This window comes from Haliotis rufescens, unplaced genomic scaffold (genome assembly GCF_023055435.1).
Source record: "Haliotis rufescens isolate VD_foot unplaced genomic scaffold, xgHalRufe1.0.p SCAF_1, whole genome shotgun sequence".
Classification (NCBI taxonomy): Eukaryota; Metazoa; Mollusca; class Gastropoda; order Lepetellida; family Haliotidae; genus Haliotis; species Haliotis rufescens.
In genome coordinates this window covers 71,266,950-71,281,776 of record NW_025963779.1, presented here as the reverse complement: position 1 = coordinate 71,281,776, position 14,827 = coordinate 71,266,950, and the positions used below count along the sequence as shown (strand labels likewise).

Here is a 14,827-nt window from a genome sequence, read left to right as displayed (position 1 = left end):
TTGAGTGGGTGAGATGGTGAGTTTTGTTATCCCCCGCCGCGCGAAAGCGCGAAGCGGGGGATATAGTATTCACGACCGTCCGTACGTCCCACCTGTTTGTTGCCGCGATATCTCAAGAACTAAACACTGGATTGTCTTCATATTTGGAACTATGGTGTATATACAGACTCCGCAGACACCAGTCGGTTTTGGTGACCTTGATCCCATTTTCAAGGTCACAGCAGACAAATCTGCTTTTAGAGTTGGAAAACGGTGTTGCCGCGATATCTCAAGAACTAAACACTGGATTGTCTTCATATTTGGAACTATGGTGTATATACAGACTCCGCAGACACCAGTCGGTTTTGGTGACCTTGATCCCATTTTCAAGGTCACAGCAGGCAAATCTGCTTTTGGAGTTGGAAAACGGTGTTGCCGCAATATCTCAAGAACTAAACACTGGATTGTCTTCATATTTGGAACTATGGTGTATATACAGACACCGCAGACACCAGTCGGTTTTGGTGACCTTGACCCCATTGTCAAGGTCACAGCAGGCAAATCTGCATTTGGAGTTGGAAAACAGTGTTGCCGTAATATCTCAAGAACTAAACACTGGATTGTCTTCATATTTGGAACTATGGTGTATATACAGACACCGCAGACACCAGTCGGTTTTGGTGACCTTGACCCCATTGTCAAGGTCACAGCAGGCAAATCTGCTTTTGGAGTTGGAAAACGGTGTTGCCGCAATATCTCAAGAACTAAACACTGGATTGTCTTCATATTTGGAACTATGGTGTATATACAGACACCGCAGACACCAGTCGGTTTTGGTGACCTTGACCCCATTGTCAAGGTCACAGCAGGCAAATCTGCTTTTGGAGTTAGAAAACGGTGTTGCCGCGATATCTCAAGAACTAATCGCTGGATTGTCTTCATATTTGGAACTATAGTGTATATACAGACACCGCATACACCTGTCAGATTTGGTGACCTTGACCCCATTTTCAAGGTCACAGCAGGCAAATCTGTTTTTGGAGTTGGAAAACGGTGTTGCCACAATATCTCAAGAACTAATCGCTGGATTGTCTTCATATTTGGTACTATGGTGTACAGGCGGGGGATATTTCGTCACTCTGTGGCAAATACTTGTTTTACATCGCTTTAGCAATATCCTGTCCATGGCATCAATGTTGGTAATCAAATCAGAAGGCTTTATCGTCCAAGCTACCCAACTATGCATACTTACTTATTGTTTAGTGATAAATTTGCAATTGGGATGTAATTCAAAACTCCTGACTCAAAGTTTATTATGTGTTTTGATCTAGCAGGTAGCGAAGGCTACCAGTCAATCTACAGAGTCAATTTCTCAGTTTCACGGGGCGGTGGGGTAGCTTAGTGGTTAAAGAGTTGGCATGTCACGCTGAGGACCTGGGTTCGATTCCCCACATGGGTACAATGTGTCAAGCCCATTTTCCATGGGTCCCCGCCATGATATTGCTGGAATATTGCTAAAAGCGGAATAAAACCATACTCACTCACTCACTCACATGGTCTACGGAGTCTAGACCTACAGTGAAAATTGGCAACAGACTATTAAGCATAATCCCCCTTTAACAGATTGGAAGGACCCATGAAGATCCGGGTAGAGAATGTCTTCAGCAACCCATGTTTGTCATAACAAATTTTAAGAGGCAACTAATGGGATCGGATGGTCACACTGGCTGACTTGGTTGATGAATGTCATCATATCCTAATTGTATAGATCAATACTCATGATATCAATCACTAGATTGTCTGGTCAAGACTTGAATATTTACAGACAGCCGTCATACAGCTGGAATATTGCTGAGTGCCATGTTAAACAACAAACAAAATCACAAACAAATAACAGCACAGCAATAAATAAGCCATACAAACAGACAAACCAGTGGTTGATATCGTGACCAATGTTGCATGCTATCAGCTAGGGTACAATGACCTGCATTGAACATAGCAAGATTCACCACGTGATCAAATCTTGTCGCCTCCAATGACAAGGAAGAATTGAGTGCATGTCGGGCACCTGTTCTAACCTGAAGCCTCCACGGAGAGAGTCCTGTTGCTCAATTACCCAAATGAAAAAGCTAAATTAGCTGTAATTCATCCAAATTTGTACTCACGCTGCTGAAATTACAACTCATTTCACTTGGGCCTCACACCAATGATCTGTCATAATTATTGTAGCTGGCATGGTGTGCACTTGTGTAGGTAATGACCTACAGCTCTTTTCACAAAGCAATCTTTGTGCCACAAATGTCTTAACACCCTTAATTATATCAACCAAATGATAGTTTTACCACTGTAATCGCTTTGTGGTATGAGGTGCTGGTTGTTTTTGTGCAATGTAACCAAACACCTTCAACTTTTAGTATAAAGGGTTTCTTTACACGTCAGGATTACAAGTTTTCATGGAATATAAGCCCTATCACTTTCACATTCATTGGAAGAAGCAAGTAAACAAATAAGGGATCCATGATCATTTCAAGCAAAAACAAAAACATTGGTGTGTCAGGCAGTTTATTGGTTGGTTCTAAGCTAAAATACCTCTAGATAGCAGTCTAATCTGGCACAATAACAGACATTCGATACAAATGGCCTTGACCTTTGTGCTTATGGTGTCAGACGACCTTGACCTATTTATGTACATTGTGCATTAACGATAAGTTGTGTCATGGCGTGACTGACGATATAATGTACAGGCGACCAGTCTGAACAATGGCTTAAACATGGTCTTTCTGTACAAAAAACACGAACAGCTTCAAGCATTCTGTACTTCTGGGAGAAAGAGAGACTGCAAAAACTGGTTTTGACCTTCGAGAGAATGTGAAACATGGATGTTTTCTTACAATGAAATGTTGAACTTCATACATTCAATGTCATTATAACACACATCTTTTCAAACATCATATTCATCTTTGATCTGAAAGGTTGAACCACCACCTCTTAGAGGCCCTCTTTCTCCCTGTGTACCATCACATGGCAATGCACAACATCAAACACATCATCCATCTTAGAATGTCTTCATCACTAAAATATCAACAATATCACAATCATCAAACATGATGTAGTCAATCTTGGTCCACCTCTTCCATCCTGAATTGAACTGGAGTTGTTAGTAGTTGTACAGAAACAGCATCTAATGAAACATCACCAAACGCAGGGCCATAACCTTTCATTAATAGAATCCTATTTTCACGACCAGTGCAACCAATGGAAAGTACTAACTGTTTACCAAATCTTTTCATATTAACAGCCTGTAACCACATTAGAAAGTGTAAGGTAATGGTATCATGCAAATTTATGCAGTTGAATGCCCAGAAACAAACTATCCAACCACCAAGTCATTCAGTTTTCATCCTTGTGTCTTAGGCTTCGTCCATATCTACTCATAGTCTGCTCACATCACCAACAGACAAATGGACTTCAGAACCCACCTTATACCTGTGACAGAAGTCAATGTGCTGAAATCAAGATTGTCAGTAAAATCTACCATAAACTTGTCTTTTCAAGTTCAAGTAATATCATTGAGCCACAAAGCAAGGGTCACATACACCATTAAGTGGTTTCAAACATAAATTCCAAGAAATAAATTTCAGTAATTCATAGATTTATGATGAAGGTTTAAAATCCTGAAACAAATATATTTCTCCTTGTTAACTAAAAGTAAGATATATATATATATGTTTTCCATTCTAATGACAGTAGATTACTAAATACTGATTTTCAGGCCTACAACTATTCCAGAAATTCTCTAGTCAATGTAACTTTCACATGGTATCTCACAGGTCGCCAGCCACAACATTCTCATGTAACCATAGTAACAACTGTCAACAATATACTCTACATATCAACATGTAACCAGAGAAAAATAGCACATAATTGTTGGTTCACAGCTGCAGTGAAATACAAACACTGAATGTATATACGTGTTAGCACTTAATTAGAAACAGATTACAGTCAAACCGCTAATATCTTACAATATACATGGCCTTGTCGAACTACAGCAACAATAACATGTACTGAACATCCATCATCAATGTTTAAGTCAATGTTTCAGTATCATGACTGGTACTGGTACTGGTACTGGTCCTATTCCACAAAACAATCTCAGCACTTATCATAATATCTAAACGAGCATAGACTTGGTGTAATAACACTGATGCAGTATAGACTTGGTGTTATAACACTGACAATGTCAGCATAGACCTGGTGTTATAACACTGACAATGTCAGCATAGACTTGGTGTTATAACACTGACAGTGTCAGCACGGATCTGGTGTTATAACATTGACAATGTCAGCACAGACATTATAACATTGCCTAAGTCAGAGCACAAAGCTTATTTCACAGCAAAGACGCTACAGCAAAAATTAATGGCAGCCTTTTCTTTATGTAATAAAACACACATCGTTTTCACCTAATGTTTAAACAGACTAAATGTTAAACACAATGTGAAATACTGCAACTGCTTTGTGGAACAGACTTTACAGAAAGAGAAGAACAACTTTGTTACCATCTACTTTCTACGCTTACACAATCTGAAGTGCTGTCACAACTGGGGTGGGATTGCGTTCTAGCTTAAGCGATAACGTTACCAGAAGAACCTGTTCCTTATCCTACTCTGTAAAGAAAGAAAGTGTATGTTTTGTAACCTTTCATGCGGTCAGTGGACTACACTGAGTGCAAGTGGAAGGTTTCACCATGTTACATGCCCTGAAAGAGGGACCAAGCTTCATGCAGACAGCCTCAGTCTAACCACTGATTGGAGCCTATTGAGGCACTGTCTCTTTGTACATAGACTTACCTGTTAAAGATTAACTGAAGTAGATAAACACAAGCAGCATTCCAGTTAAATGTTTTCATGCTTACTGGGTCTGGCACTGAATATGAACCATAATGCCTTCAGCACAGTGCGACAATGTCAAAGTATGTATAATGACTGTACCCACTGAAATTAGAAGCTCATTATCATCTGTTTTGTTTGCTTAGAAGCAGTTATTTCAACACTGCAGACATAAAACATTAAATGTTATTGCAATGATAGTGCATATATTATGCCAAATAAGATTTTATGAATGAAATTGAATATTTCAAGAAAAACATATTGCACTTTATAGCCTCAGGTTTTTTTAAAGCAGTAAGCCAGTTAACTTTCATCAATACCCATCATTGTCATATTTCATGTTTCATACAGAAAACAAAAAAAATAAAACATGTTAACATAAAAGAGCACAAAATGGCGGATGTAATTACAACGTAAAGCAGAGGTATCTGTTATTGCAAGTAGCGTTGCTGTAATTCAATACTAGCACTTGAGAAGTAGACAGCTATTTACAAACACCTGTTAAGGTGCAGACTAGCACTGGAACAACTTGAGCAACATCACACGCAACAGCAACACCACACTCACAGAGCAACAACGTACAATGAACTCACTCCTGCAGTAGAGAGACACTCGACCGTCAGACTGATCTACCCTGGCACCCTGTCCCTCTAACATTGTGTCAATGTATGCCCCATCAAACACCACCCTACCCAATTGCAGGTACCTACCCATAAGGCCAATCTATACCTTACTTCTCTGTGTTACACCGTCATTCGATGATCCACACCTCCTCCGACACTATCTCAACCCCTTCCAGGTTTTACCCATCAGACTTATCAAGGCTACTTTGTTCAAAGAATGCCACTCAGCAGTGAATGGTAATGTGACTTAACTTCTAGCAACTCGGGTTGTATACTCCCCAGGGAGCTGAGAATGAAATTGGGGTGCAAACTCAAAAATTGAGCAGAATAATAATATAATATAGCACCACTGAGCACCTATCTAAGTTGGAAGTCAGGTGCTCTATAAATGCATTATTATTATTATTATTACCACCATGTGTCTTCTTTAATGCAGTGTCATATACCCCACCCATATTATTCCCACCCATGGTGCATGTAGTTCTGTATACATGGAGTGGCATCGTACGTTGTATTGTGTGGGGACAAAGCAACATGGCTATCGACTGAGAACCTAATCAATGCTGCTGATAAAGACCCATACAGTACAACTAAAGTATATATCCCCGATAAGGAAATGTTTTCTGATCACTTGCCCTGAACATGTATACATCATCCACTGTTGGTAGAACTGAAAGCTGAACACACATGACGGTGGCAGTATAGAGGTATTGTCAGAAACGCATAATTATCGTAGTATGAACACCAAGGCATGCTATGATATTGCCAGAGACCAATTACACAACAAACTACATGGCATACTGCTGCACTTCATGACCTATCTTCAAGCTACAATGATAAATACACTTGACCCAATCGCTACCATGGCTTCGTTTTCAACTCAAATTGACAGAAGAAACTCTCAATAGCCATCCAATCAGATTACTCCCATGAGCTAGAGATGAAGACGTTGATATCACTATGGTAACAAATGGGTCCAGGGTAATATCAACACAGAATGCAGATATTCTACCTTTGACAATCGAGGATGTTAATGACCACAGTTCAGTAATACAGGCAATTAGGAAGAATCGAAACATTTGTAAAAACATCTCCCATGATATCAGTAATCGATGGGAAGACCTAGCAGGGACTGTCAATCCTATGAAAACAATGTTCACAAACATAACTCGTCACATAATCATCAGAAACCAATCATTGTAATGCTGTATACATCAGTGTCTATCATAGGTATATCTACCGGTAATACCTCATAAGGGATTTCACAGTATAAGTATAATCCGACTTGGTGATACAGAGTGATATGACTGCTCCACCGAGCAGATGAAGTAAAAGTTAGATATGTGTTATGATGGCTATATACAGTATAAACAGAATACCACGTCTGTACAGTTATACACACTGCTCCAGGAATAGACGAGTCGTTGAAAGCAAAAATAAATTGAAATTGTAGAAGAAAAAGAAATTCATTTTCCACATATGTAACTTTAAAGTTCACAGAAACCTTGTTAACTCAAACTCCCCTATCGTGAAACAGACATATGGGTGAGTGAGAATATGTTTACACCACTTACAACTATATTCCAGCAATATCCCAGCTGGGACACCAGAAACAGACTTCACACATTGTACCCATTTTGGAAATCAAACCCAGGCCTCCAGTGTGAATAGCAAAGACTTTAGCCCCTTGGCTACCCCTCTAACAGAATACAAAGTTACTTCATGCTTTCATAGAACCCTTGTCATCTTGATGGTTTAATGTCAGTATACATCTTGTCTTCAATGAGTAAATTTGGCTAACACCTCTTAGAACAAGTTTTCAGTCATATTGTGGCGTGTCAGCTTGATGTTGGAGGAAAGCCCGAAGTGAAACAGGACTTTGACATTTACCATTTCGGTGAAACCCACAAGCATGGATATGGTGCAGACAAACCAGAAAACCAGGATGAACCTGGAATTTGAACCCATGTTTCTGGCACACAACTCTGCACAGCACAATGATGACTGGGCCATCCATGCCCCCTGCTGGTCTTCAACGACAACTAACAAGAAATACATTTAATGGTCCCTGGGAGTCTTGAGTGAACAAGGTTTCTCTGTCCTCTGTATCACAGTGATGGTATATGAACTCATCATCAATACGTCCTAGGTTTGTATACACTATGGTCCTCCATCCCCCATGAATACATAGGGCCGACATGAGGTGCAGTGGCTGCTATTAACCAACAAATTAAGCGGCTATCTGGTTCCAGCAAGGGAAAAACCATCAAGATCAAAGTGAGTGAGTGAGTATGGTTTTACGCCGCTTTTAGCAATATTCCAGCAATATCACGGCGGGGGACACCAGAAATGGGCTTCACACATTGTACTCAAGATCAAAGAGAGCTCAGTTTTTAATCGCACAAACGGCAAAGTTTCTCACTGGTCATTGTGTCAGTAGATGTCAGGCAATAATTGGGTTATTTCACTTCCGTGAGTTATACAAGACCTAATTAGCCGACTAGACTGACAAATGTTACCACATACTAAACTGCATATCAGCCCCATGTATTCACAGATGATGGAGAAACACAGTGTATACAAACCGTGAAGTACTGACTATGAACTAAACACTATATTGAGTTTCTGGTAGTACACTGATGCTACCAAACCTGATACATTCTCAGGCTTCGTACAAATTTGCTGTCATTGCTGAAAACACCAGTCTACTATGCAATAAGAGTTAAGATACAATACATATTAACACTACGAGACACCAACCATAAATGTTAGCTCAGTAATGCAAGTTTTCAAATTACCACAATTTCATTTCAAATTAATACTACAAAATTAAACTTTACTATAAATATTACTGTTAATTAGTACATGATAAAATTTGTTCAGCTACTGTATAAAACATAGTCATCACATACAATGATATAATAAAAAATGATTTGTATGTTAAATGTTGTAGTGGCACATCATGCTTGAGTTTGAATTTCATGTTTGGTTTCAAATATTAGTCTCAGCTACATCCTCAAAGGTAAATGAGATACTAGTATACACACAACTAGTCTACAATAGCACCATCACACATTACTAGTTGTATCTTACATTGTTCATACAAACAATGAAATATTTTGTTCCCCTCAATTCCAACTGTCTTTAACAGGGCTGTAACGATGACCAAGGTGTTGTTGGACTGCAATACTTTGTGTGACAATATGTATCATAAGTTTGTGAATTGTAAAAAACAGTACATACGGGAACAGACACCGCTACTTGTCCATTAGTCCGAAAAAGATAGACTACTTGTTTTAACCCCTAATCAAGTTATTTTATATAACCACTAGTCCAAAATAATCTGCGACCAGTTGGATGTGACCATTGGTGTCCTCATGACATGCTTTATGATAATATCGTATGGTATTAAAATTCATTCAAAAAACTATTACGGTCAGAATATACAAAAGGACAACGTTATTTTGTAGACTATTACTGATGTTTACTGCATTTGTTTTGTTAGATCCTCAGTCTTTCCACTGGAAGACTCAATACTGCTCCTAAACAAGACAACAGTGTTCTCATGTATCAGCTTTTCATGTATGGTACATGTGTTATTTTGTGACTTGACGTTCAAGGTCAATGCTGCATGACATATCGTTACAGCCCTATTCATAAACACTTCCTATGCACTGCCTCAAGAACCTAAACATCAAATACAAATCACATCATATAAACAAATGTCAGTTGACTGTTTGACTATCTTAATGTGAAACTAGACATTTGTCGTGTAATAAGACATCTGATGAACTGACAAGTACAGAGGATTTTAAGTCTAAACTGCATCAAATAACAAGAATTTGCTTTCAGATATGTTCTAACTTGAGTCATCACAAGAGCTACATTTCTACATCTTTGGTTAATTCGGAAATATTGTGGACTGAATGTCTTGGATTCGTAATATCCTAACAGCCACAGTGCAAACCTGGACACTGCTATCTACATTTGTGCTGAATGTGTGTGGGTTGGTTATCTTTGAAAACTCAGCTGTTTTAGAGGAATGTTCCATTCTTTCAAATATGTTGAAAACAAATACACATGTAGATTATAGCTCCATTTGAAAGACATGACTTACCTACCAATAAGACTAACCATTACAAGACATATAGTCACTTCAACGATTATCTAAATTTTCACGGTATCCAACACACAGATTACACTGATAGACAGCTGAAGACACTATATTCAACCTGTCACCTCTCAGAAAGTGCCTCACACTTGTGTAAGCATCAGATATTCTCTACACAAGACTTAACTGTGATCAAGGATGTTTGCTGGTCTGCATTAATAGGATTTAACTTTTTCTAAGTTAGATATATCTAAATGATACCTTATACTGTCTAAATGAAATAATCCCTTATTCTACACTACTAGGTTTATACAATAGTAACCATCACACAAAATTCACACTTTTTTTCTAAAATGTGTAGGGGTATAAGTCACCATTTTAACAGTTTTGCAAATACATACACTAAAAAGGACTTAACATTTAACTAATTCATCCATAAATAAATATGCGCTAATGTTTTAGATAAAGTACAATTATGTGCATGTTCATATTTCCCTCAGTGGCATTTCATCGATGGCATGATACAGTGCTATGAAGACACACAACATTGCAACAATGAAGTGACATCATAGTGCAAAGGCCTTTTGACATAAACAATGACCAACATGTCCAAACAATAATTGTACCTATTCGTTTAATACACTATACCATACATTTAGCAATTTGACTCTTGGTCTAGTTATGACTGAGTTGAGCTGCGAACACAAGCAGAGGACATTCCAGCAGACATCCTTGAGATCTGACTGTACACGAAGTACATTTATCAACCAAAACTGGCTTCCGCAGGAGATGTCACGACAATAAAATTGCATCACAATGTTTTGCTGACAATATAAAATGACATCACTAGCCTCTCTGCCAAAGAAGCTGGTTATGTTTTACACTCCAGACACGGGTTATTATTGTATACAAACTGATAAAGTCGAAGAAAGATTTTGGATGATAAATAGAATCTAACCGAAGTGTCTTTTGACATCAAATATATCAACCCTCGTCGATAAAAGTTAAAAACTCCTCTATCAACTCATTTTGATGTATTTGATATCAAAAGACAAGAGGGTGAGATTTTCTATTTCTCAACTGAGCCGAAGCAAAGATTCAGGTCCATGACAAGTTGAATACAGTGTTTCAATATCCTATTACAGAGTGGTTCAGCACAATGCTACAATGTCTGATTTATTTCCACAGGTTACATGAGTCATGTATCCTACCACAATACTAACACTGCAACTCCTCACTAAACTTCCAAAATGTCTGTTCCTAGTGGTGTAGAAAAGCTGAGGGAGTTATCTCCCCTGGTCTGTGTCTGGCAGTAGGGGGTGCTGTATTGCATGTGTATGTGCATATTGGAGCCTAGTTGTCAGCTAACGTCATCCCTCCGGAATCATGTTCACGAAGCTCACGGGAAACAGTCCTCGCCGCCCAGGGCTTCCTTCAACCTCTCCTTCCTGGAAACAGTCAATTATTTTAAACAAATATGTTCCACCATCAGGGATTTATCTAGGATTTCAAATTTTCTAAACTTGAATATCCAACTAATACTTGTGGTGGTGAATTTGAAATAGAGTCAATAGAGAAATAGATATGATTAATTGCTGTAGGATCAAACTAATTTGCTGGACCTAGACGAAATGGTCACGAAAACTGTGGAGCTTTCATCTTTTCATATTTTTACAATAGGATATCATGACTGAAACGTACGGAAAAGAATATTATTCTTGAAACAAACTTCAAATTCTGTATGTAAAACCAATACTCACCCACCACTCTTCCTCTTCCTCCTTCAACACCACAATTACCTCCCCTTCTTTGAAGGTCAGCTCATCATCATTGTCAGCATCACAGTCATACAGAGCCCGACATCGTCTGCGGCCAATGGAGGACTTCCGAGTCTGCAACATTACAACATTGACAAATATGATGAGCTTTTGCTGTTTCAAAATGTTGAACAAAAGCCAATATATGCATGCCGACATGGATATGTTCACAATTAGCCAATATATGCATGCCGACATGGATATGTTCACAATTGTCTAGATTCCGGGGTAGAGTAGGTCATCAGCAACCCATGCTTGCTGTAAAAGGCTACTATGCTTGTCGTAAAAGGCAACTAACGGGACCGGGTGGTCAGACTCGCTGACTTGGTTGATGCATGTCATTGATCCCAATTAGGGGGGGGGGGGGCTGATGTAGGTTTTAATCATTTAAAAGAGAGCTGAGACCTTTCTAGTCGCATTTCAAATTATACATATGGACGGAATGTTGAAATTTTATCACTATCTACTTAAATATAATTTAACAGTACAGACATATGTGCTTTTACAACAATCCACATATTTCTGCGTAAAAAAGGATTTGATTGATTTATCGCCCTAATATATCAAATTGTCGTCATATAGCTGGAATATTGCTGAGTGCGGCGTTAAACAACAAACCAACCAACCAACTACTTGGGAACAGGTTTTACTGAATGAGAAGCACGTTGAACAAATTGAACTCACCTTGAGTCTTGGGTTGGGAACAGGTGGCGGTGCAGTATCCCTACTCTCAGAATCGGGTGGATCGATTGAATGGCTTCTACTGAACCGAGCCTCATCTGCAATGATCATGTGCATCATCATGTGCCATTCCCATGAGAAATTAAGATACAAGTCACCTTAAACTGTAACTAAGATACAAATCTGCTTCAACAGAAACTAAGATACAACTTTTTTCAGTCACCTTAAAACAATTGTGTGGTATTAATGTTCAGAAGTCAGCAAAACATTCACAGGACTTAACACACTCAAATATTATCATACAGGAAGATCTTCCACAAGCAGTTAATGTTACTGTAACGCTGTAACAAGATAAGAATCAATCCAATCAGAAGAGCCAATTACTTCAGAGCTATTCAGAATGAGTGAGTGAGTGAGTGAGTATGGTTTTACGCCGCTTTTAGCAATATTCCAGCAATATCACGGCGGGGGACACCAGAAATGGGCTTCACACATTGTACCCATGTCGGGAATCAAACCCGGTTCTTTGGCGTGACGAGCGAACGCTTTAACCATTAGGCTACCCGACCGCCCCTATTCAGAATGAACCCTGGTTGTCAACATGAAGAGTCATGTGTGGATAAACAGGGGTGCTTTAATGGCGGTGACAACATATATCTGATCTTGCCATGACTTCCAGAATCATGCTGGATTATGAATTAGTGATGGCTCTGCTTACCTCTCTGTCGACTCAGTGGTTTGGAAGGTCCTCTGTGAAAGTAGAAAACAGGTTCAAATTAACCACCTTAAAAAATAAGTGATATTTAAAAACTCCATTTAAAGGTTGATGTCTATAATTTGCAAAGTCACTGTATCCAACAATAATGTTAAATGTTAAATGCTATATTTTTACTAAAGGAACTCACCTCTTGTCACCATCCGTAGGCAAGGGCAGCACCAACTTGGCACCTGTAGCAAACAATGCCAGTATGTTACATGTGTACATGACCCGTGAAGATCCGGGGTAGAAGAGGTCTTCAGCAACCCATGCTTGCCGTAAAAGATGACTATGCTTGTCGTTAGAGGTGACTAACGGGATCGGCTGGTCAGGCTCACTGACTTGGTTGATGCATGTCATCGTATCCCAATTACTTGGACCGATGCTCATGATGTCAGTCACTGGATTGTCTGGTCTAGACTTGATTATTTACAGACCGTGTCATATAGCTGGAATATTGCTGAGTGCGGCGTTAAACAACAAACAAACAACATGTGTACACACAAAAAAAAAGAAGAACTCTATAGGTTCTGGAGTGGGAATGTTATCAAAAACTGCAGTCAGCCATCAGGTTTTTTGCATCATATGTGGTCAACTTGCATTAAAGGTAACTGGCCCTGTTAATACAATAATACCTGTTTTAGACTGAAGGTAGGCTCTGTTTCCAACCCTGATGACAGCAAAGACGACTGACAACTCTTTTGATGTGAACCAAGATTTGAATAAAAGTTGCAATCAACAGATACAGGGAGTTAACAATTCTTAACATCATAGGAAATAACAAAATGTGAATTGCCATACCAGCACATGTGTTAATCCAGAAAATAGATTCTAAACCTAAACAGAACCATGCCACCTCTTGTCAAGAATGTGAGACAAAAGAGGTTTGGTTGAGAATGTCAACACAATGGGGAAGGAGTTGCCGAGACCCGAGTGTTTTTCCCAACCCAAAGTTTCTTTCTCAACCAAACCCAAGGAGCATTTTTTATCAGACTCATAAACCGAAAGAAAAATCTGAAACACACTTTCCACGGACCACAGTTGTAATATGTACGGGTGATGTTACCAGAGGTTTATAAGCAGGGATGAGAATGTTTATTTTCACTTTCAGCTGAAACTTCTTTGCAATGGAACATGGTCCATAATTTTGAGGGGAGTTATGGGGGGAGCCATCAGATTTTAACATATTTGTGGTCACTGAAATTCGCTGAAATTCACGGATCAGTGGAGGATTCTCACCCCTGAATAAGCTTCCTGCTGAGCTTCCTCCTTCCTCACCTGCAGGGATATTGATGGTGTTCCTGAAGTCAGGAGGGGCTGGTCTTGGAGGGGGGTCAGAGGCTGTACGCTTGTGTACAAGATAGGATGCATCTGGTTCTGACCGATTCCTCACGTGACCCGGAGCTGCTGTCGTTGGGGGAGGAGGGGGCGGAGGTTTCTTACTCCGCGGTGGCAGTGGCGGCAGGCTGGGCCGACTCTGAGGCAGCGGCGGGTCATGTGACTGCTGTATTGGGGGAGTAGTCGAGGAGGAGGATGTGTTTGTTCCGTTCTGACTCGACCCTCCATGGCTGTTCGGAGCATTGAGGCCAGGAACTACAAAGGACACAAAGACGCAGATAGGACGACAGTTAACTTCCTTAACTACCACAGTTCCTAATTATATAACATTACATGGAGTGTTTATTGCTTAACATCAGCACTTTTATAGCTAGTGAGTTTTTGCCGGGTGGAACTCAGTGTATGGTGCAAAATAAGTAAGTGCCTGAGATGAATCTTCATGCTGAGGCAGAGATTCCTGTCATGCTGTAAATCCACTTGTCTAGCAAACCTTTAATCACAAAATGTATAGTTAGAGTGATGTTTAAACTCAGTTTGTTCTCTCCAGGTAGATCTCAAATATCAAATTTAAACACTTGCATGGTTTAAATAAGCACAAATTTTTCTTAATCTCTACAGGGGCCCTTTCTACA

At 39.5% G+C, this 14,827-nt stretch overlaps 1 protein-coding gene across 7 annotated transcripts in view; it reads right to left on the bottom strand.

Annotated features, from left to right (window-relative positions):
• Positions 1-2,524: 2,524 nt before the first annotated feature.
• LOC124139697 (arf-GAP with SH3 domain, ANK repeat and PH domain-containing protein 2-like) overlaps positions 2,525-14,827 on the bottom strand; it is a 95,624-nt gene continuing 83,321 nt past the window's right edge. For 6 of the 7 annotated variants that reach the window (XM_046506961.2, XM_046506965.2, XM_046506967.2 and 3 more), the window contains 6 exons: positions 14,097-14,450; positions 13,006-13,048; positions 12,819-12,850; positions 12,104-12,198; positions 11,363-11,494; positions 2,525-11,050 (listed from right to left, as the gene is read on the bottom strand). In XM_046506961.2, coding sequence (XP_046362917.1) covers positions 10,973-11,050; positions 11,363-11,494; positions 12,104-12,198; positions 12,819-12,850; positions 13,006-13,048; positions 14,097-14,450 — 734 coding nt within the window. In that variant the 3' untranslated portion in view covers positions 2,525-10,972. The remainder of the gene's footprint in view (positions 11,051-11,362; positions 11,495-12,103; positions 12,199-12,818; positions 12,851-13,005; positions 13,049-14,096; positions 14,451-14,827) is intronic. The other variant, XM_046506966.2, reaches the window with a different exon arrangement.